Source organism: Nelumbo nucifera, chromosome 3, assembly GCF_055504915.1.
Source record: "Nelumbo nucifera cultivar China Antique chromosome 3, China Antique-T2T, whole genome shotgun sequence".
Classification (NCBI taxonomy): Eukaryota; Viridiplantae; Streptophyta; class Magnoliopsida; order Proteales; family Nelumbonaceae; genus Nelumbo; species Nelumbo nucifera.
In genome coordinates, this window is record NC_142651.1 from 44,079,733 (window position 1) to 44,101,008 (window position 21,276).

The window sequence follows — 21,276 nt, forward strand, 5'->3', positions numbered from 1 at the left end:
CCAAATATACCCATAACTTGCATGTCCAGCATCGGAGCCCACTAGTTGGGTCCCAAAGAAAAAAGAAGAATATCATAATCACATCAAAGATCGGCATATTGAAAATTTAAATGATTCTAAACTATCTGATTGTTATGAACTTGATAACCATTTTAAGGAGATGTGGGATCAATCATTTATTCCACATCATTTATTACTTACGTGGAATAAAATGATTGGTCCACAGCTGATTTATTCCACATTATTTGTTTCCTGATAAATAAAGAGGAAAGAAAAGGTAACACAACACGGGATAACCGTAACCCTCCCCATCTAGCTTTCTTCATTGAAATAAGCTCGTTAAATGTTAATGGCTTAATGCTGATTTTCATTTTTTCAATATACTCGGTGGAGTCCATTCCCTGGTCGGTTCTGACATCGTAGGCTCGGGACACGTGGCTAATTGAAAAGGCCCACACTTGACGTCCAACATTGCATGAGACACGTGTTGGGGCAATTGATCATAGCATTCGTACGATAAGGGCCTCTATGTAGTAATAGTTTATCTTTATCCTCGTCCTACACGCAAGCTCCACCTTGTATCTTTGATCTAATGTAGCCTACTGGGGGGCATTAGACAGGCGGCATTTCATTTACATTTCAAACCGACATGAAGGGTCTTTTTGTAATCTCGCTAATCATGATCTTTTAGTTAGACACTGGTTAACTGGCACCGTTAAAAGTTACAATAGTACGACAAACGGAACGAATCGACGCTTTTTCCTTTTTTTTTTTTTTCCATTCATCGTGTAAGAAACGCGTCTGCCCACTCGTAGATTCCGTTTAAGAAATAAAAAAAGTACTCTCAGAGAAGCAGATTCCGTTAATTGATAGCCACCGTTAAAATATAGAGTGCATGGAGGGAAAAAGTACGATTTCTGATAGAGACTTACGGAGTGGGTGTTGGCTGAGAAGTGAGAAAGAGAGGTTGTTGGGCGGGTGACCGAGAAGGACAGACGAGTAGAGGGAGTCGGATATAAATAGGGAGGGATTTAGGGACAAACAGAACGAGAAAACCAGTTCTTAGCTTTGTCGTGAGCTCTTCTGCTGCTTCTCTTGCTTTCTCTCTGCTACTTGCGAAAATTTCATCGATCAGAGCCTTCCCAACAATAATCACCACTAATTGCATGGCCGCTACTTCACAATCTCGAGGAGTCGTCAGCTTCGGGAGGCGATTCATCAACCAGATCTGGACCGGCAGCTACCGAGACTCGCCGCAATATTCCTCGCCCCTAGCTTCTGCATTCAGGTAAACTCTTTTATCCTACTTCTCACATAGCCACATGCATGCCATCGTTTACACTTCTACTTTCTAGTTATCGTTTCACTTTGATCAATCTCTGCTTATAAAGCGATTGTCCGAAGGTAGCTTTCCTGGAATCAGTACGTCTGCGAGAGCTTGTTCTTATTTCTAGTTCGTACTTTTAGGTTTTAATTCTTTTTTCCAACATTGTCGATCGATGATATTTCGTAAGCCCGTTCCTCGCGGGCTCCAAATCGTCCTCATCACCATCTCAGTTCCATTTCCAGATGTAAGACAGGGAATAAGATCGATACGAATATTTTGGTCACGTGTCGAAATCGGTGGGCGTGAGGACAGCTGAGAAGCTCACCGCCTAACCGCTTCAATCTCACCTTCAGTTCCTCAGCCACTCCCGGTGTCTTTTTATCTCTTTTTCAGTTTTTTGTCTTCTCCGAGTATTTTATTCTGTCCGTAGGGCCTGACGGTATTGATAACAGGAGTTCGAGGGACCATTTCCGCAAGCTTCCGTTTCAAATCTCTTTTTGTAACGTCTGCTTTTCTTTCCGTTAAGTTTGTACTGTACTCTGTACGGTAGTTAGCGCCCTTCTTAGAGCTGTCCTGTCAGAATTCCTTCAGTCTAACGACAACGACGTGTCACGTATGGATGTTTATGCAATGATATCTATCTATGGTGTGGATGTATGCAGGAGGGGTGCGCACATTTCTGGATACGAATACGAGAAGAACATCGACGATCAGGTTAGTCCATCGGTAGTCCCCGACGATGTGATCCAGGCGCAGTCGGACAAGTACTGGGCTCCACACCCACATACTGGGGTGTTTGTACCCGCGACTGAGAACAAGGATAGGGCCGGTGGGGAAGGGGGTGGCTTCCAGGCCCCACCGGCGAATGGTGGCAATTCGGTGTTGGATCAGAAGTTCTGGTTCCGTTACCTAGAGGACGTGGAGAAACCTCAACAATTCTGAACTGGAAAAGGCTAATTAAGCTACCCGTGGGCCGTGGCTGAGGAGAGAATACCAGACCGTGACAGCTTTTGCGTAGTAATATAATAGTAGGAAAGAGTCGTATATAGTAGGGTGGTCATATATCTATATCTATATATCAGATATATACATCCAATGTATTATAATACAATAAATAAGCAGTATAAATACGGTAGTCTCCTCAAGGTTTATACGAGTATGACATGTAGTTTTAATATGTTGGCATCTTTATATACAGATATGGTTTGTTTTAACTTGGAGGTACTTAATTTCAATACTCCTACTACTTTTTGCTACTTTGTGGTGCATGTTGTATATATGGATAGCTCTACTTGGATATATAATTCTCTAATTGTGAGACATGTATAGCTTCTCTATGCAGAGTTCTATGCATGAGAGAGAGAATAAAAATCTATTCAAGGGATTTAGCTTCAAAAGTTGAAGATGGTATCAAACCCTACTTCATCAAGCCTTATCGATCGTCTTCATTTTAAGTTAATTAATTATAAGTTGATAAAGTTTTGCATGAAGGGTCCAGTGTTTAATACTCCAATTTTGATGTTCGCCTTCATTATAATTAATTAAATATTTGATGGGTTTGTGCTTGTCTATGTTATAAGTTCAATATTAAAGGGATAAAGTATAGTTTTAGGTCAAGTGATGGATAATTGTCGCTAAGTTTTGATGCCTCAAGAAACTGCTTAGGCTCTGTTTGAAAAGAATATGAATACAAATATGTTAAAAGCAAATATATATATGTATATATATAAAATAATATAAAATACAAAATATAAGAGAGAATATAAATACAAATATATACAAAATATAACGTTTTTCACTTTGCATATTTATATTTGTATTCCTTGGGCAAGCATAAAAGATCTAACCTAATTTGATCCAATATGAGTTCAGTACAGATGGAAATCTGATAAATATTTTCAATAAATATTTTGGATTGGAATAGGTCTAATCCAATTTAATGTTTTATTCTAATTAAAGACTGTCTAATTTATTCAAATTAGTTTTAGTTCAGATTGTGTATATCCAACCCAAAATTATTTCACTCTTACTCTTATCTTTTATTAATTAGTTCACTCTTATATCTTTTAAGACCTAGACCGAATATTAATTCAACATACCCAGTCTAATATAAATCCATTACAAATGGATCAGCTCCAAATCAATCCAATAACAATAAGTCTAGACTGGTTGAACCCAATATACATGTCTTATTGAATTGTCCTAACCTGTTGAATTTGGTTTTTCATTGGGATGGGTCCAACCCAAACCTGGTCTATTAACGCCCTAAATCAAACTATCTAAAATTAAGCCCATTTTCAACTTATTCCTTTGCCTATTCCCTCGACTAGGGTTTTTCATCTGTGTTTTTTTTGTTAGGTTTTTTCATTCTACGCGACTGCAAAGTTTTCCACGGTCTTTAACAATGACAGATTACGTACGGATTTATGTAGGTAGACAGAAGTACAATGGAATAGTGCACGGTTTAGGCATCGATTCCCTAATAGAGGAGAGGTACCGTAAAGGATGCTAAAGCTTGGGAATTTTTAAAAGAAAAAAGTTATGTGCTGGGTTTCGTGGGGCTATACTATAGGAATAGGAATTGGAACATGACATATATGGAGCTATAGTGACTTATCATGTGTTGTCTGTCCCATGGTCAGATAATGACAACCCACCATTGAATGGTCTAGCTTATTACATGTAATCACTTAGAAGCTTCTCATATAAAAGCGTTCTATTTGTGTAAAGCCCAAGGACTCTGGAATCTGAATACTTGGTGAAAAACGAAAAAGGAGGGATCTCATGAAGAATATGATGGTACTGTGTGACTACATCAGAATATAACCTAAAAACCATATGTAGCGGCCATACTGTGTCTAAAACCCAAGTCATTTTATCAACTTGTTAATATCAAAAAATTAAATAATTAGTCGAATGATGAAATCAATAGCTTTCTTTTCCTTGATTTAAATGATATTTTAATTTATCATTTTTCTAGGTTCGATTATGATGCCAAAATAAAAAACATGATACTGGAAAAACCCACAACTTATCAACCTGCATCATAAAAATATCAAAAAAATATTAACCAATCACATGAATTTTCATCAAAATTGGTCAAAGCCTTTTTCGGTATCATGCATGTATTTTCGGCATTATAGATTTTCCTTTTATTTGAAATTTTCTTAGTTTATTCCTGTGTGTATGTCTTTATTTATAGCCATTTAATAAATAAATAAATATATAATTTTAACAGTTTTTCTCCTGTTTATTCCTTGTACTCAGGGCCGAGCCAAATATATTGGTGGAGGTTCTTACCCTCCCCCTTAAATTTTTTGTTAAAAACTATCATATATATAGCTTAGTAAGTGGAGGCAAGGTAAAAAGCTAATAAAGTGGGTCTTTAGCCCCAAACAAAAAATGAACTGATGTCCTTCCCCCCTCCCCCTTACAATATATATAACTGAATTCATGCGTGTAACAGTCGCTTTGGCCGAGTGGTTAAGGCGTGTGCCTGCTAAGTACATGGGGTTTCTCCGTGAGAGTTCGAATCTCTCAGGCGACGTTTTAATTTGTTTTATTTGCTTCAAGAAAATCCTTTCTGTAGTTTATTTTTTTGGACATCAGATAAAATGCTCGAAGTTGGAACACACCAAAAGAAAATTATTGAGCACGGACACAGAACCAAAACGGAATAAGATTCAAGGTTGCTGTTCTCTCTCTCTCTCTCTCTATATATATATATGAAGTTCTTTCTCCTTCAAAGTTTTCCTCAGAAATGTTCAACACTTCGACTTGTTTAGTTTCTTCCTACTGATCAGTTTCTCCCTGAGAGAGTATTTTTTCTGGTAGCCTGATGTAAATAGTCTTGTTTAGTGTACGATGGTCGTCTGTAGTCGATCTTTATGGTGTATGTTGCAATATCGTCTTCATCTACAAAAATTGCTGGTCGACTATGTATACTGTTAAGAGAGTTAGAGATGATACAGATGAAGAGAAAGAATCAAAGAAGGGTATACATGCAAAGATCAAGATTTAGTTTCTATCATATAAGGGCAACTTTTATGGTTTAATATCAATAAAGGACAAAAATACTGTTCAACTTCTTCTTCTTGCCCCTTGTTCATCAGAGCCGCCGCCCGCCACCACCTTCCTCCGCTGCCTCCGCCTGGTGGTGATGGCGGAGGCAGAGGTGGCGATGGCGGCACTGGTGGTTTCTCTATCCAACGCCACCACCTCCGTCCACCTCTACCTCCGCCTCAGGTGGCGACGTTGGACAGATAAACCACCAGCGCTGCCGGTGCCACCTCTACCTCCGGCCACTTCCCACAACGTTGCCGGAGGGTAAGGCGGCGGCGGGCAACGTTGCCACCTCTACCCATGGGTGCACTGGACGATTGCACCCGCCAATCACAAACGCCCACATCGGCGTGTTTAAAATTTATCAATGTTAACAGACGTTTAGTTGTTAGTTAAAAAATCCGGTTGATCCGGATACAAAAAGACGAAAAAGTTAAAACACATCCTCCCATACTTTCTTCCGCTAACCCCTAGCCCAGAAGCATCCACCCGTGACCGGCGATCTCACTGAACGCAGAAGCCACCCACAGCGGATGTGGATGGGTGTAAGATCTCATCCTTTTTGCTTCTTACCTTTCATAACGCTGGGACCACGAAGCCAAAGCCCACCCGTGCGGTTCACTGGCAATGCCTCTCCAGTTGTGAATGCATAAGCCAAGTTCCAGTTCCAGTTCCATAGTAGGGAAGTGAAGCGCTGAACCAGCCACAGTTCCAGTTCCAGTTCTACAACAACGCCTCACCAGTTCCACCGAGCCCACTGCAAATTACAATATGCCCCTCAATCATGTCTCTGTCTCTCTCTCCGTTTTGTAGGCCATTCTCCCCTAAATCCCATCCAGATTCACTCCAAATCAAATCTTCATCGTCAAATTGTCCGTCTGTCTCCTCTCTCTTTTATCAAATCTCCATCCACAACAGTCGTAACTCTCTCTCTCTCTCTCTCTCTCTCTCTCCAAGCCAAGATCTAAAGATCCTTTGTTCACGTTGTCTCTCGTTCCCTCAATTCTTCTCATTCCCTCTATCTCTACAAACCGCGCTTTCAAATCTCACCAACAATCCACTCATCCATCCATGAAGCCCAACATTCATAAGTTGCTCAACGACGATGCGCCTCCAGGAACCAGCCACTCACCCTCTCTCCCTCGAGATGGCTACTCCTCAGTCCCAACTCTAACCCCTGCAAATAACTCCTCTACTACTACTACTACTACCAGAAAGCCCCTGCAACCCATCTCCACCTTCGATTCCTCCATGGCCTTAACCGTCGTGGTGTTCCTCACTGCTCTCTTTCTTCATGGGTTTCTTCTTCATCTACATTTGCCGCTTTGCCGAAGAGAATGCCCTCGATCTCTCACGCAACCGATGCCAGTAGCGCAGAGCGGGGTCAGCCTCGCTGGCCCCGTGGTCTCAATCCAAGTACCGTTAAGTCTCTACCGGTGTTCGCCTACGACGGGAGCGCCAAGGAGCCCGTCGACTGTGTTGAGTGTCTGAGCGAATTCAACGAGGGGGAGGCTATGAAGGTGATTCCTTACTATGGGCACAAGTTTCTGTTGGAAAATGGGGTCACTGTAACTTTGGAGGAAAAGCTCTAAGGCGCGTCTGAAGACATTGTTTTTAAAATGTTATTTGTCCCCACTCAGTTTCACTGAGTTTGCTGTTTGGTTACAGGCAAATCCGTTCCCAAGATACAATAGAGCCTTGGGCGAGAATCTGCAACCAGTAAAGTTGAAGAATCTCCGGATAAACGTTCTGTGAGACTTTAGTAGACGGACTGAGAGAGAGAGAGCCACGCGAGCCACGCGGGTGCATGCAAAGTGTGCCTCATTGCGCCGCACACATGTGCGCGCGCGTTGTGCGGTATCAAACCCCCATACTCTCCTCTACTATTTCTAAGGAGTGTAAATCAACTCCTATTAAAATACTAAAAACAAAGCTTATAATTTTTTAATGTGGGACAAGTTCAAAACTGGGTTTTGTAAGAGAAAACCTAATTTTTCAATCAAGTGTGTAGGTGCAATTTCTCATGTAATTGACCAATCAAACCCATTGGATTTAATCTCTTATGAGATTAAAACCCAAGAATCCCCCACATTGATTGATCAATAACATAGTTCTCTCTCAATCCAAACTACTATGACACAGTTATGCATACAAAAGGTGTTTACCAGCTTAAACCTTTTGTTAGTATAGATATCTTAGAGCCTTATCAAAGTTATTGGTGGTAAGACGTTAAACCAATCACTCTTAAGACAGATCGGAGACACCTATACACACAAAAATGTATAGTATCTGCAAGAGTTTCAAGTTTTGCTCAGCACTGTTATGGCCATGTGCTTCTTTCCTGGTTTCATGAACAATCCCGAGAGAAAACCCAAACTCTCATGAAAAGTGGCACCACTTCTATGTTCACATAGGTGAAGTTCCACTATGTGTTTCGTTATTTGACATATTTTAGAACTCCATTAAGTGTTTAACTCAACCTCTCATCATAATGGACAATACTGTTTATGTTGTGATGGGAAATTTCTCAATGTCAGTGCTAACAGTTATATTATTGTAACTTATTGTTACCCATTAAACCCAATACTGATGGTTTTCAATTCAGGTTGGGTTACCATTACAGGTGACTAAGTAAAGGGTTTTAATCACATATCTTTGGTTGTCATTCTTACCAATTCTCTGGCCAAGCCCTTGGTAAGAGGATCAACCAAATTTTTACTTGACCTCACATAGGTGACTGATGTATTATTCCAAATTCCTTACAGAAAGAATTAAACTCATTTTTAAAGTATTCAGCACCCCTATCACTTCTAAGGATTTTAATTTTCTTTTTTAGTTGCTTTTCAACTTCAGCCTTATATAGTTTAAACATGTCAAAGGCTTCATCCTTAGTTCTTATAAGGTAGACATAGATGTACTTAGAAAAGTCATCTATAAATGTTATGAAATATCTCTTACCTCCTCTAGTTATTACACCATTGAGTTCACAGATGTTAGAATGAATTAGTTCTAGAAGTTGAGAATTTCTCTTAACACTAGGGAAATGTTTCTTAGCCATTTTAGATTTTACACATATCTCACATTTTTCAGTTGATTCATTATTGTAAGCAATTATACCAAGTTTGCTCATGTTCTTTATGGATTTAAAATTCAAATGTGCTAATCTATCATGCCATAAAGAGAAATAATCAATAATATAACCAGAAACTTTTCCTTCATTAATACTTAATTTGAACATACCATTATAACCATATCCCTTTCCAACAAATATCCCATTCTTGGATATGATTAGTTTGTTGGATTCAAAGACAACTTTGAATCCTTTCTTACAGACAAGATTTACTAAGACTAAGTTATTTCTAATGTTAGGAACATGAAAAACATTCAGGAGAGTTAGTGTCTTTCTGAAGGTGAAGTTCAACTCTACGCTGCCTCTTCCAACAACTTTGGCAGATGTTTGGTTTTCCTTCTGTACCTCCTGGCCATCAATCATTTCTTCATATGTCTTGAACAAGGACTTGTCCTTGCAAACATGGACTATGGCGCCTGAATCAAACCACCATCTAGAAGACGATCCATGTTGACTTCAGTAATTATTGCCACTAGATTGTCTTCTACCATGTTTGCAGACTTGGTTCTGCCTTTCCGATGTCGGTAGACTCGGGCATAATGCCCCTTCTTTCTACAAACACAGCATGATCCTTTCTTATTGTTGCTCTTCTTGAAGTTTCCATCATTCTTCTTTACTTGTAATGCATGGTTAGTCTTCTTCGATCCGTTTTCCACAAAATTGACCTTAGAGTTCAGCATACTGGACAGGGTCTTATCCCTACTATCTCTAATCCGAGACTCTTCTTCAATACGAAGGTGTTGCTGAATTTGCTCCAAGGTAAGTTCTTCAGCCTTGTGCAAAATCTTCTTCCTGTAATCCTTCCAAGAGGGTGGAAGTTTGGCAATGATTGCTCTTATTTGGAAAGATTCAGGAAGGATGATGTCAAGGGATCAAATTTTGTTGACTATCACCTGTAGTTCATGAACTTGCTCCAGTATGGGTTTATAGTCGTTCATGGTAAAGTCAAAGTATTCTGTAATAAGATACTTATTCGTATTTGAATTCCAGGGCCTTCCAGATTTCTTTTGGAGATGTAAGTTCCTTGTAGAAGTTGTAGAGCCGGTCCGATAAGGCATTCAATATGTGTCATCGGCACAGAAGTGAGTCATCTTCTCGTTTTACTCTTTCCTTCTTTAGTTTTTCTGAGTCTTTGTCAGTGGGTTCAGGAAGTGATTGTAGATTCGGGTCCAACAGATAGTATAGTTTTCGTGTGGTCAGAAAGAAGATCATCTTATCTTGCCACCGGCTGAAGTTTGTTCCATCGAACTGGTCTAGTCGAACAAGATCTTGGTTCATCATCTTGATCGAAGTCATGCTTGCTTCTGCCTCCATTGCAGAATAACGTTCTAAAATTGTTGGAAAATGGGGTCACTGTAACTTTGGAGGAGAAGCTATGAGGTGCGTCTGAAGACACTGTCTTTAGAATGTTATTTGCCCCCACTTAGTTTCACTGAGTTTGTTGTTGGGTTATAAGAAAATTCGTTTCCAGGATACAACAGAGCCTTGGGCGAGAATTTGCAATCAGTAAAGTTGAAGAATCTCTGGAGAAACCTTGAGACTGTAGCAGACTGGACTAAGAGAGAGAGAGAAAGTGGGTTTCGAAAATGTGTGTTTTTTAAGTCTGATTCATGCTCCTTAAATAGTTTATGAAGAGGTATGAAGAAAAGGTAGGTGTTGGTTTAGAGAAGGCACATTGAATAGTCACAATTTCAAACATTGTGACTGTTTAAAAAGTAGTTAACAGTTAATGACTGTTAACTTTGAATTGTGCCTCTTGATCACACCCGATCGAATCGTGATCAATGGTCAGCACCACACCAAAACCAAAGCCGTCCTTCGCGAGCCACGCGGGTGCGCGCAAAGTGCGCCTCTAAAGCGCCTCATTGCGCCGCACACATGTGCACGCGCGTTGCATGGTATCAAACCCCCATACTCTCCTCTACTATTTCTAAGGAGTGTAAATCAGCTCCTATTAAAATACTGAAAACAAAGCTTATAATTTTCCAATATAGGATAAATTTAAAACTGGGTTTTATAAGAGAAAATATAATTTTTCAATCAAGTGTGCATGTACAATTTCTCATGTAATTGACCAATCAAACCCATTCCATAGCACATAGACATTTGGTTGTCGGCTCATGGGTTGTCGCTCCATGCAACTGTTCCCCAAGAACAATGACGTCTCTATGGATATAGCAGAGGAGGAAGAGCAGGCGGCGAATGACAGAAGCGATAACCAGTGTACTTGCTGCGATCGTCAACAAGGGGAGAGATCATCAATGACGAAGAGTAGAGGTACTCTGTAGAAAGGGAGGAGGTTGCACTAGTACGATTGGGCATGAGAAGAACTCAGGGGGAGAGGACGTCGCTTCCGAGTAGACCTGTTCATGGGCCGGGCCAGGCTTTTACTCTTTATTAACAGAAAAATGTTAGGCCCGAGCCCGAGCCCGGCCCGACCAACGGGCCTACAACTTGGGCCCGAGCCCGGCACTGATAGAAAGCTCGAAGCCCAAGCCCGAGCCCGAGCCCGAGCCTGACCTAATAAAAGAAATTCGAAAATTTCCCTATTCAAATGAACATTATCTATTTTAATTCAGATGTTTTTTCCCCTATTTAAATGAACAATGGGCCTACAAGTGAATCAACAACATTCTTAAATTAAAAAAATTATTCAAATGGACATCACATAGGGTTTTTACTTAGGTTTAACTATAGGTCGGGCCGGGTTGGGCTCGGGCTAGGCTATTTTGGTAAAGTCCGAACCCAGCTCGAATTTTATGCAGGCCGGGCTTTTTAACCCGAGGTTAAGCCCACGGGCCAAAAAGCCTGTTCAAGACCGTCCGGGGACCGCGCCCATGAACAGGTCTACTTCCGAGTTAAAAATGGGAATAACATAGTTAACACGGATGAGATGACGTGTTCGCATCTCATTCGAGGCCCATGGGTGCATAGAACGCGACCTCAAAAGGATGCTGGTTTCAAACTGCCTGCGAAAGGTTCCCAACAAAAGCATCCACCAAACTCGGACGGCAAAAACCGCTAGAACATTTTCCGGCTAGCCATAAATCATTCTTTCCCTAATGTCAGATCTTTTAAAACTCCACGCGTCAACTCAGAACTCGTTCTAATTCGGGTTGAGTCAATATGCGTATCCCGGTTTGCTGTAAAAGTGCAAATCGTCGGTTTATCGAAGTTGGCGTTACGCCGTTACCTTTGAATGGTTGATATGAAACAAAATTTGGAAAATAATTGGTCAAAGGTAATGAGTATTTTGGATATTTTTGAGAATTTTAATGGATGGAGTCTGGTAATTGTATCAGAAAGTTCGGGGAGGTTATTGCAATTATTTAACTTCAATTTCACTTTGTGAGAATGAATTAAATTCATCAAATTTCAATCTGAAAATATTACAGAAAATTTTCAAGATTTCACAGAAACTTGGGTTTTAACTTGGCCAAAAAATTCCAACCAAAATATCAAAAATAGGTAATAACAATATGGATTTTAAAAACCGGCCCAAAGCGGAACCGTTTTGATCACCAATTCATGGGTCAAACGGTCTGACTATCTGACCAAAAGCCTGATCTGACAGTTTTAGAGTCTAAAACCTAAACTGGATTCAGTCAGTTCAAAGTCCATTCGAACAGCCATCATAGCCTTGCATTGGGAATATCTCCCCATAAAATAAAATATAAAAGTATTGAGATGTTCCCAATACAAGGCTATGATGACTGTTCGAACAATGTTCGAATGGACTTTGAACTAACTGAAGCCGATCTCTCCAAAACCAGACCTAAAGCCATGATTGGTTCCCGGGTCAAAAATTTTGGTGAATTTTTGTTTTAGCCGGACAGAATAAGCTAGCCTTGCTCCCTCCCAGGTTTATGCTTTCAATTCTAAATTCAAAATGTGATTTTTATTGAATGTATCCTTCCCATTAGTGTTAGAAGCCAAAGTCTTTTATAAAAGAACATTACTATTATACTATTATAGATTTGGGTTGGGATGATTGAGAACAGTGTCAGAACCGGCGGTTCTGCGCATTTAGGAGGTGTTATATTTTATTTTATTTTTCTGGCATAGCAGTTGTTTCTGATTTAGACAACAGAAAACGTTGTCAAACACCCCCTTAATTATTGGGTCAAACACCCCCTCTTAACCAATAAAAACAACCAAGGGAAGTTCTTGTGGATAATGCCACTTAAGATTGAAAGACCATGTTTTAGGCTTCAAAGATTCTGACAATTAATGTATATAAGGTTGTGTTTGGTTGCACCCTAAAATTATTTGCATTAGTATAAAATAAAATAAGGTTGTGTTTGGATTTTACTTTATTCTACTTCATGTCTTAATTTACTTTATTTGTACTGCAATCAAATAAAATAAGCTAAATTTAAAATAAAAAAATAGGTCAGAATTTACACAAATCATTTGCACTGCTATGTTTTTGCATCAATGCAAGTTTATTTTCATTGCAATCAAACACAGCCTAAGGCTCAGTTTGGAAAGAGTACAAATACAAATTTGTAGAGTGTAAAACCTTATATTTTGTATGTATTTGCACTGTACATATTTGTATTTGTACTCTTTCCAAACTGACCCTAAACAATTTTCCATTATGGGAGAAAAATAAGTTTGAGGCAATAGAGCCAACAATAGCTGAAGCACTCTTGAAGTCTTCCTTTAATATTTTTCATTTTATCTTTCCTATTTCATTAATTTAAAAATTATTTTCTAAAGAAATTCGTCATTACTTAATTTTTCTAAGAAAAATATAAATACCTAATACCTAAATTTAAAGAACTGGAATTTAAATCTTAATAGTGTTAAAATTCATTTATCTGCATGGGACTGGACAATGTTGACATAATTTATGGGGTGATAGCCAATAAGCCCAATACGTGTGATTTTTCTCTTTCAAAGCCAATGTTTTAAAAATCGATTCAGAGGCCAACCAGTTTTTGCCTCCCGGTTGTGGTCATCTATTTGATCGTCTAGGCCAAACGAGTCAGATCGTTCCACATCAGCATCTTATATATATATATATATGTGTGTGTGTGTGTGTGTGTGTGTGTGTGTGTGTGTGTGTATGCGTGTGTGTGTTACATATTATGTATGTATTATTTTATATTTAATTTATGCTTTTAATTTTTTTATTTAACAAAAATATTAAAAATTGATTTGAGGCCAAAAAGTTTTTTTTTGTCAAAAATAGCAGATCAAGGCGCATATGGCTCCTTGGGATGCATATATCTCGAAAAGTTACTCTAAATAAAAAAAAAAGATCACCCCAATCGAACATTAGAGTGCAAAGTTAAGGCCTCTAAAAATTTGCACATACATTAAGTGTGCAACTTGCAACCTGATGACTGGGTACTGGGTCGAATGGGTCAACGATTGAACTGCCTAGGCCAAATGGTTTGAATAGAAGCAGAACCAAAAATCAAGGTTGGGTGATGATTTGAACGGTTCAACTGGTCGGGTCAATGGCGGGTTAAAAACACTGTTCAAAACAAGATTAACTATCATGTCATAAAAATCATATGATTTCTATTAAAGTTTTGGCAAGTTTGAGTTACAATGATAGGTCTATGACCTTTAATTAATGGGGCCAGACATTATCATAACATCAATTTTGTCATAACATTTGAGTAATTAAAACAAAAAAATTGATATTAAAATATATTAACTCTAAAACATTTTAAGAGAAATAGATACATTGACCTTTAATTAATGGGGCCAGACATTATCATAACATCAATTTTGTCATAACATTTGAGTAATTAAAACAAAAAATTGATATTAAAATATATTAACTCAAAAACATTTTAAGAGAAATAGATACATCTCACAAAATGGATCATCTTTTCTCCTATTTTTTGTGATATTCTGAACCATATAGGGATCTAAAATCTAAAAAGAAAATGAAACATTGTTGATCTTATCAAGTGTGTTTTGTCCTTCAAGAATGGTAGAGTGAATAGAACTAGAAGGGAAGGATTCTACCAGGTTTGTCCTCCTACCAGGGGTGGGTTCAAGCTGAGCTAAGCTGAATCTGACTCAACATAAAACAATAGGGCTCTAGTTTGAGCTCAAACTCAATTCGAGCTAGAAATGCTAGCTTGAATTTGGCTTGGCTCAAAAGCTCATATGTTCGAGCTTAGCTTGCTCAAGCAAGAATCCACTAAAAAAATTAAAAAAATCATATAAACCTTATATGTATAACAAATTAAACATATATATAATTAAAAAATATAAAATATATACATGTATGTATGTATGTATGTATGTATGTATGTATGTATGTATGTATGTATGTATGTATGTATGTATGTATGTATGTATGTATGTATGTATGTATGTATGTATGTATGTATGTATGTATGTATGTATGTATGTATGTATGTATGTATGTATGTATGTATGTATGTATGTATGTATGTATGTATGTATGTATGTATGTATGTATGTATGTATGTATGTATGTATGTATGTATAAGCTTCAATTGTCTTGGTTCAAATCAAGTTTTTCTTGAGCCAAGGCTTTAGTAGCTTGAGAAAATCTTGATCCATGTCCACCCTTACTCCCTGGTTTCCTCATCCGTGCTCCAGGAACTTGCTTTAAGCCTCCAACGCTAAACTTGAAAAGAGAATAAATGGTTTGAATGACCCTTTTAGTTGTCATAATGGAAAAAATGTGGGTATAAGAATCACTTCATTTCTCATCATTTCAGTTTTAGATTCCTGAGGCATGAGTAGGGGTGGCAATGAGCCGAGCTTTTCATGAGTTGCTCGAGCTTGACTCAGTTTCAATCGAGCTTCGAGCCGAGCTCAAGCCCAATTCACAGGCTCGATTAATAAACGAGCTGAGCTCAAACATATATATATATATATATACATATAAAATAAAATTATAGAAAATAGTATATATAATAAAACATTATAATTCTTAACTTTTTAAATATCAAATAAAAAATACTTGTTATACATAATTTTTTATTTTTATAAAATATTTTCCTCAAATTGAGCTCGAGCCTTATACAACCTTGGCGATCTAAGCTTGAGCCTCATACTATTCAGCTCGGCTCAGCTCGAATCCACCCCTAGGCATGAGTTTCATTATTTGATCCCTTACTCATTACCAAAAAAGAAAAACAAACCCTCTACTATTATACTTGAGTGTGGGAAATTATGAAAAATTTTAAATTCTTTCACTATTATAAAAAATAATTCAAATTTCAGTTAGGGCAATTGCCCACTAACATATACATAAATCTGCCTATGGGAATGAGTGAAAAATGTTTGTAATTTGGTAAGAAATGCTTTAAAAATATAACCATCTAAATCAAAAACACTAAACCCTAAGGCTCAATTTAAAAAGAGTACAAATACAAATATATATAGAGCAAATACATACAAAATAATATAAAATTTAAGATTTTGTATTCTGAAAATTTGTATTTATACAATACAAATATATACAAAATACAAGATTTTACACTCTACAAATTTGTATTTATACTCCTTGCAAATGGAGCCTAAAACACAGCCTGGAATTGATTCATGCTTTTGGAATGTAAAACAGAAATCATGAAGTAGCCTTAATTTCTATGAGACTAGTTAGTTTGCACAGTTACACCAAGTCCGGACAACAACAAATATATCGCTAACTAGGCCCAAAAGTTTATTGTAAAGTATAATTACAGCTGGTCTAACTACAGCCCAAGGGAAAGGCTATGGTTGTGCAAGGTTTAAAAAGACCATGGGCATGGCCCATATTCAAAACCATTTATAATAAGTGGTGTAAAAGCACGTGCATGCATGTGTGCAATTAAATGTTAAAGGGCATATATATAATTACTTATGATATATATCTTAACAACTACTTATGATAGGTTCATTCATCTTGTACATTCACTGTATGTCAGATTATTATTATTATTATTATTATTATTATTATTATTATTATAAAGAGACATCAGACATTTATAGGAATGGCAATGGGTTGTCTCTCCCCATCCTTGTCCCCGTCCTTGCTAATGGGGATAAGGTTATCTTCATCCCCGTCCCAGGAGGATCCCCATTCCTCGTGATTTTTTATAATATTAATCATTTTGTTTTTAATTTTTATTTTATTTAAAAGAATAAAAATAAAATAATTAAAATTTATAATCTTATTAGAAAAGATTCAAATATATTCAATCATATATATTTTTAAAATATTAATATATAGATGTATGTATACATATATACATATATAATGTATGCATATATATACATATATTAGTGGGGATCCCATGGGGCGGGGAGTGCTATTCCCGTCCTCGCTAATGGGGATGAAAATTTGCCCATCCCCATCTCCGCAGGGGGAAAATCATCTCCATCCCCACCCTATTTGAAGCAGATCCCCACAGGGATCGGAGAAATGGGAAAAATTGCCATCCCTAGCCATTTATGTTACTTTATCGACAAGATTGCTTACAAGCACTAAAAGTCTAAAACATTTCCATCTTTGTGTCAAGCTTGATGCTTGAGTAATATTTATATATATCACAATGAAAAAATGAGTTCTTTAGCATAATGTGAACCAGCTGGTTGGTATATAAGGTCTCCTGCTTGTCATAGTGGAGATTTGAGATCGAGTCCTATCTAAACCTGGGTTGGAGGATGGGCTACCCCTTGTTGTTTAGCCCTTCAAAAAAGAAATATAAAAAAAAAGAAAAAAACTGAGCTCCTGTTTTTAGCCCAAATTGAGCCTGAGTCTAAACTAAAGCCTTGTGTTTTTAGCCAAGTCGAGTTCAAGCAGTTAGATTTTTATACTGAGCAAATGTAGCAAAAATGAGGTAAATTTTATACTGAGCTCATTTTTATTTTATTTTTAACTAAATTTGCTTCAAGGGGCCCCATTCCTTGGGTTGATTTCAAGGTCCTACTTGTGATAATTGCCGCTTAACTGTACATCTCCATACATACAAATGTGGGAGATGTTTTCAAATGTGCGGCTGTAGTGATGTGTGGGCGGGAGATCTGAACACCCTAACATAACATATTCACTTTTGTGTACGTGTGTTTTTAATGACTTTTTTGCTTTAGATTTCATCTTGTTTTATTTGTTTTTAATAAGTAAAATAAACTAGGAATGAAGATAGGAAGGCTACGTTTTTTACTTGGGAGGGTGAAAGGAAGCAAGATGATGTAATCCTTTTTTTTTCTGAAAAAAAAATCCTTTTTTATGTAACAAGAATTAACGAAGGAAGATGGTGCAAATTTTGTATAAAAAAGGAGTGAAAATCATAAATACAAAAAATAGATACAATTCTATCAAAAAGAACAGATATAAAATTGAATAGGACGCAAAATTGTATCTAGTTGTATACTTATAAAAAGTAGAGCTAAAAGAAAGTGCAAAAAGTAGAGCAGATTTGGACGGATATTTATGCATGCACGTGTAAATTTGTAATGACACGGAGTGAACGGAAGTGTGTAGTCCCGACTCCCGAGTGCGGTCTGCATTACAAAACGTTTCCAACGGATTGTTCAAACTCGCCACCCAAACCAAAGCTTGGTATCAAGCTGGGACGGGACGAGATCAACGGATTGTTCAAAGTTCAAACTCGCCACCGAAACCAAAGTTTCCAACCGATTGTTCAATCAACAAATAATACGTAAACTCTTGTGCTCACTCTCTCCCTTTCGCTCCAAAATTGAAAGGCACCACCTTTCTTCTGTGATGGCGGAATTCCTTGACCTGGAAGCCCACGACGGCATACGCATGCCATGGAACGTCTTCCCAGGCACCAAGCAAGAAGCAGCCAGTTGCGTTGTCCCTGTCTCTGCCATCTACACGCCATTGAAGCCCTTCCCCAACATGCCAGTCCTTCCTTACTCTCCTCTCCGTTGCCGCACCTGTAGATCCGTTCTGAACCCTTTCTCCACCGTCGACTACATGGGCCAGATCTGGATATGTCCCTTTTGCTTCCAACGCAACCATTTCCCCCCTCACTACGCTTCGATCTCCCAAGACAATCTCCCCCCTGATCTCTTCCCTCAATACACCACAATAGAGTACGAGGCGCCCACAGATAAGACTGCAGTCCCACCTGTTTTCCTGTTCGTCGTTGATACGTGCATCATTGAGGAGGAGCTAGGGTTCTTAAAGTCTGCTCTCTTGCAGGCTATTGATCTGGTGCCGGACGATTCACTTGTTGGGTTCATCACCTTCGGCACTTACGTTCATGTGCACGAGCTGGGGTTCGGGCTTATCCCCAAGACATACGTTTTTAAGGGGTCAAAAGAGATATCGCAGGATCAGATTCTTGAGCACATGAAGTTCTTTGCAAAGAAGCCAAAGCCAATCACTGGTGTAACTTCTGCTTCTGGTCCCAGGGACGGGCTCACTGCCGAGAGCATAGCTCGGTTCCTATTGCCTGCGTCCGAGTGCGAATTTGCTTTGACTTCGGTAATCTTAACTTAGTCCTTTTAAGCAAGAATATCTCTCAACTTTTTGGGATTCTTTTTTATAAAAGCGCTCAATCGATTATGGCAGTTTAAGGTTGGATGTCTATGATTTATGGTTGGTGAATTTTTGTTTTTCCCAACTGACTCAAAGTCGTTAATTGTTCTATTTATTATTATTATTTTTTTTTCAGTTGGAATTGAGAAAAAGAATCTTGTTAATCACAGAGACATAGACACTAGTACATTATTGTCAATGTATGCAATCTTTGGTCTTTAGTTAATTGAAACCTTGACAGCCGTTATTTGTGACTTTTCGTTTTTTCCTTGGTTTGGATGGATTAATTCGTGGTTCAGGTTCTGGAAGAGCTTCAGAAAGATCCTTGGCCTGTACAAGCAGATCAACGGGCAATAAGGTGCACGAGCACGGCACTTAGTGTGGCTACCAGTTTGTTAGGAGCTTGTGTTCCTGGTTCTGGAGCTAGAATCATGGCATTTATTGGAGGGCCATCAACAGAAGGACCTGGTGCTGTAAGTTATGCTGGACTTTGTCATAATTGTTGCAGTTCGTTTTCACTTAGATTTTAGTTTTGCAATCACAGAAGTCTCTGTCTCCTCTCTCTCTCTCTCTCTCAATGTATGCAATCAAGAAGCCAAACCTGTTATAAAATTGGGTTTTCTTTATCACTTCATGTTAGCTCCGCAGTGCATTATGAAATTAAAGCTTGGTTATTATAAGGGCTTTAGATCATTAATCGACTAGTAAAAGATCAATTCCTTAGCAATCCATGTTTCTAATTTCTGGCTCTTAGAAAATGATTATTCACTCTGGGATTTTGTAAAGCTTTAACTCCTTTTGAGTTTTTGCCTTTTAATTTATTTGTTTATATATTATTTTTATATGTTACTTATCAATGGAAAAAGAACCATTGAACTAAGATCCACCATATTTGGGAACGGGACTCTTGGTAACTCAAGCTAAAAATTTTTCTTTAACTCTCTGTCCCTATTCTTCTGCAGAGGGTATAAGGAAGAAGAGAAAAGAATATAGTCAAAGGAACTCTTCTGCTTTCTTCAAATGGATACTTTGTTATAGACAAGAAATCCTCTAGGAAATTCTTCAGTGAATCTTTAGATCTAAGTAACTCTACGGAAAAAAAGAGAAAAGAAAAATCTGGATGCTATATCAAATAAAAAGCACACAAACCTCTATAATGGAGTAAGGAGGAAAAGAAGAAAGAAAGAAAGGGGGTGGAGGAGGAGGGGATAAGGAGCAGAACCCTTGTTTTACTTGACCCTGTTTTAGAGAAGCAAAAGAACAGAGAGGAGGATAGGAAGAGCCCTTGTTTCACTGGATCATACAAAAGTGCTTCAAGCATTCAACATTTTTAATCTGAAAGTTGCAATGTGTCTATCTCTTAGTTGCATCACTTCAAGTAGCTAGGGCTTCAGGTATTTGAGATGTCTTTTGTTTTTGTTTCTTTTAAAAGTCGATAGACCATTACTAGCATGCAAGCAACAACAAAAGATTGTTTAGAATGTGGTAGGCCATTAAAAACGTATCAAACTGACAAGAATGTACAAAAAAAGAAACTAAATAAGCAAACTTATAAAAGGTGCAGACCTGGGTCACCTCAGCCCAAGCGTTTGCCTTTTGAGAATGGCCTTGCTTGGGTTCAAGCAAGGAATATGTCTCAAAATGTTCTCCATATATGTACCTGAGTGTGCCTTTTAAAACACCAGCTGGTACTTTTACTATGATTGACCCTAGAAGTCTGGAATGGAAACCAGCACTATATCCAAATTCTGCTTGAGATAAGTGCAACAGACTATTTCAACCTTTGGAGTCTTTATTTCTCTTTGTCTCTCTCTATAATTTATATTGTATTGCTCATAACTTGTAAAGAAAAATTTTATGACCTGAAGCATCCATCAGTAGAAAATTCTGAGAGCCTGACACCCCTTGTATGCCTTCAGCTTCTTTGTTCTCTCTCTTTGTCGAATCTTTAATAAATTCTTCATAATTTTATAAAGAAAATAACATATGATTTGAAACATCATTAGTAGAAAATTTTCAAATGCCTGACACTCTATTAACAAGTACACTTTTGTACTTCATGAGCCCCTGGAAAGTGCGCCGTTGAACTTCACGAGCTCCTGTAGGCCTTTTTGATAGTGAAATTCACTTCTAGTGGTGGCACTTTTAGGAATGTGGTAGCATTCCTATATTTAGGGACCATGGTAGAAAGGAACAGGAATATGTTTTATGTATCCTTAAAATTTTCAAGGATTTTTAAACATGCCGCTAAACTAATAGATT

The 21,276-nt window shown here is 38.0% G+C and overlaps 2 protein-coding genes and 1 non-coding gene across 16 annotated transcripts in view; all 3 read left to right on the plus strand.

The window, feature by feature from the left end:
- Positions 1–877: 877 nt before the first annotated feature.
- On the plus strand, positions 878–2,583 carry LOC104612865 (late embryogenesis abundant protein At5g17165-like). The gene is made up of 2 exons (XM_010280486.3): positions 878–1,288; positions 1,990–2,583. Exons 1-2 carry the CDS (start codon positions 1,167–1,169, stop codon positions 2,267–2,269), a joined length of 402 nt encoding a protein of 133 aa, XP_010278788.1. The 5' UTR covers positions 878–1,166; the 3' UTR covers positions 2,270–2,583.
- Positions 2,584–4,792: 2,209 nt separating this feature from the next.
- TRNAS-GCU (transfer RNA serine (anticodon GCU)) lies at positions 4,793–4,874 on the plus strand. Its single transcript has one exon. It is a non-coding gene; the product is annotated as a tRNA-Ser (tRNA).
- Positions 4,875–17,967: 13,093 nt separating this feature from the next.
- Positions 17,968–21,276, plus strand: part of LOC104612863 (protein transport protein SEC23 C-like) — a 102,701-nt gene continuing 99,392 nt past the window's right edge. For 8 of the 14 annotated variants that reach the window (XR_737853.3, XR_737854.3, XR_737856.3 and 5 more), the window contains exons 1-2: positions 17,986–18,960; positions 19,314–19,487. Coding sequence is in view for 5 of the 14 variants with exons in the window: in XM_010280483.3 (XP_010278785.1) it covers positions 18,232–18,960; positions 19,314–19,487 (903 nt within the window). In the remaining 9 variants the exon portion in view is untranslated. Of the gene's footprint in view, positions 18,961–19,313; positions 19,488–21,276 lie in introns of all 14 variants that reach the window. The other 6 variants (XR_016083922.1, XR_002023532.2, XM_010280481.3 and 3 more) reach the window with 4 other exon arrangements.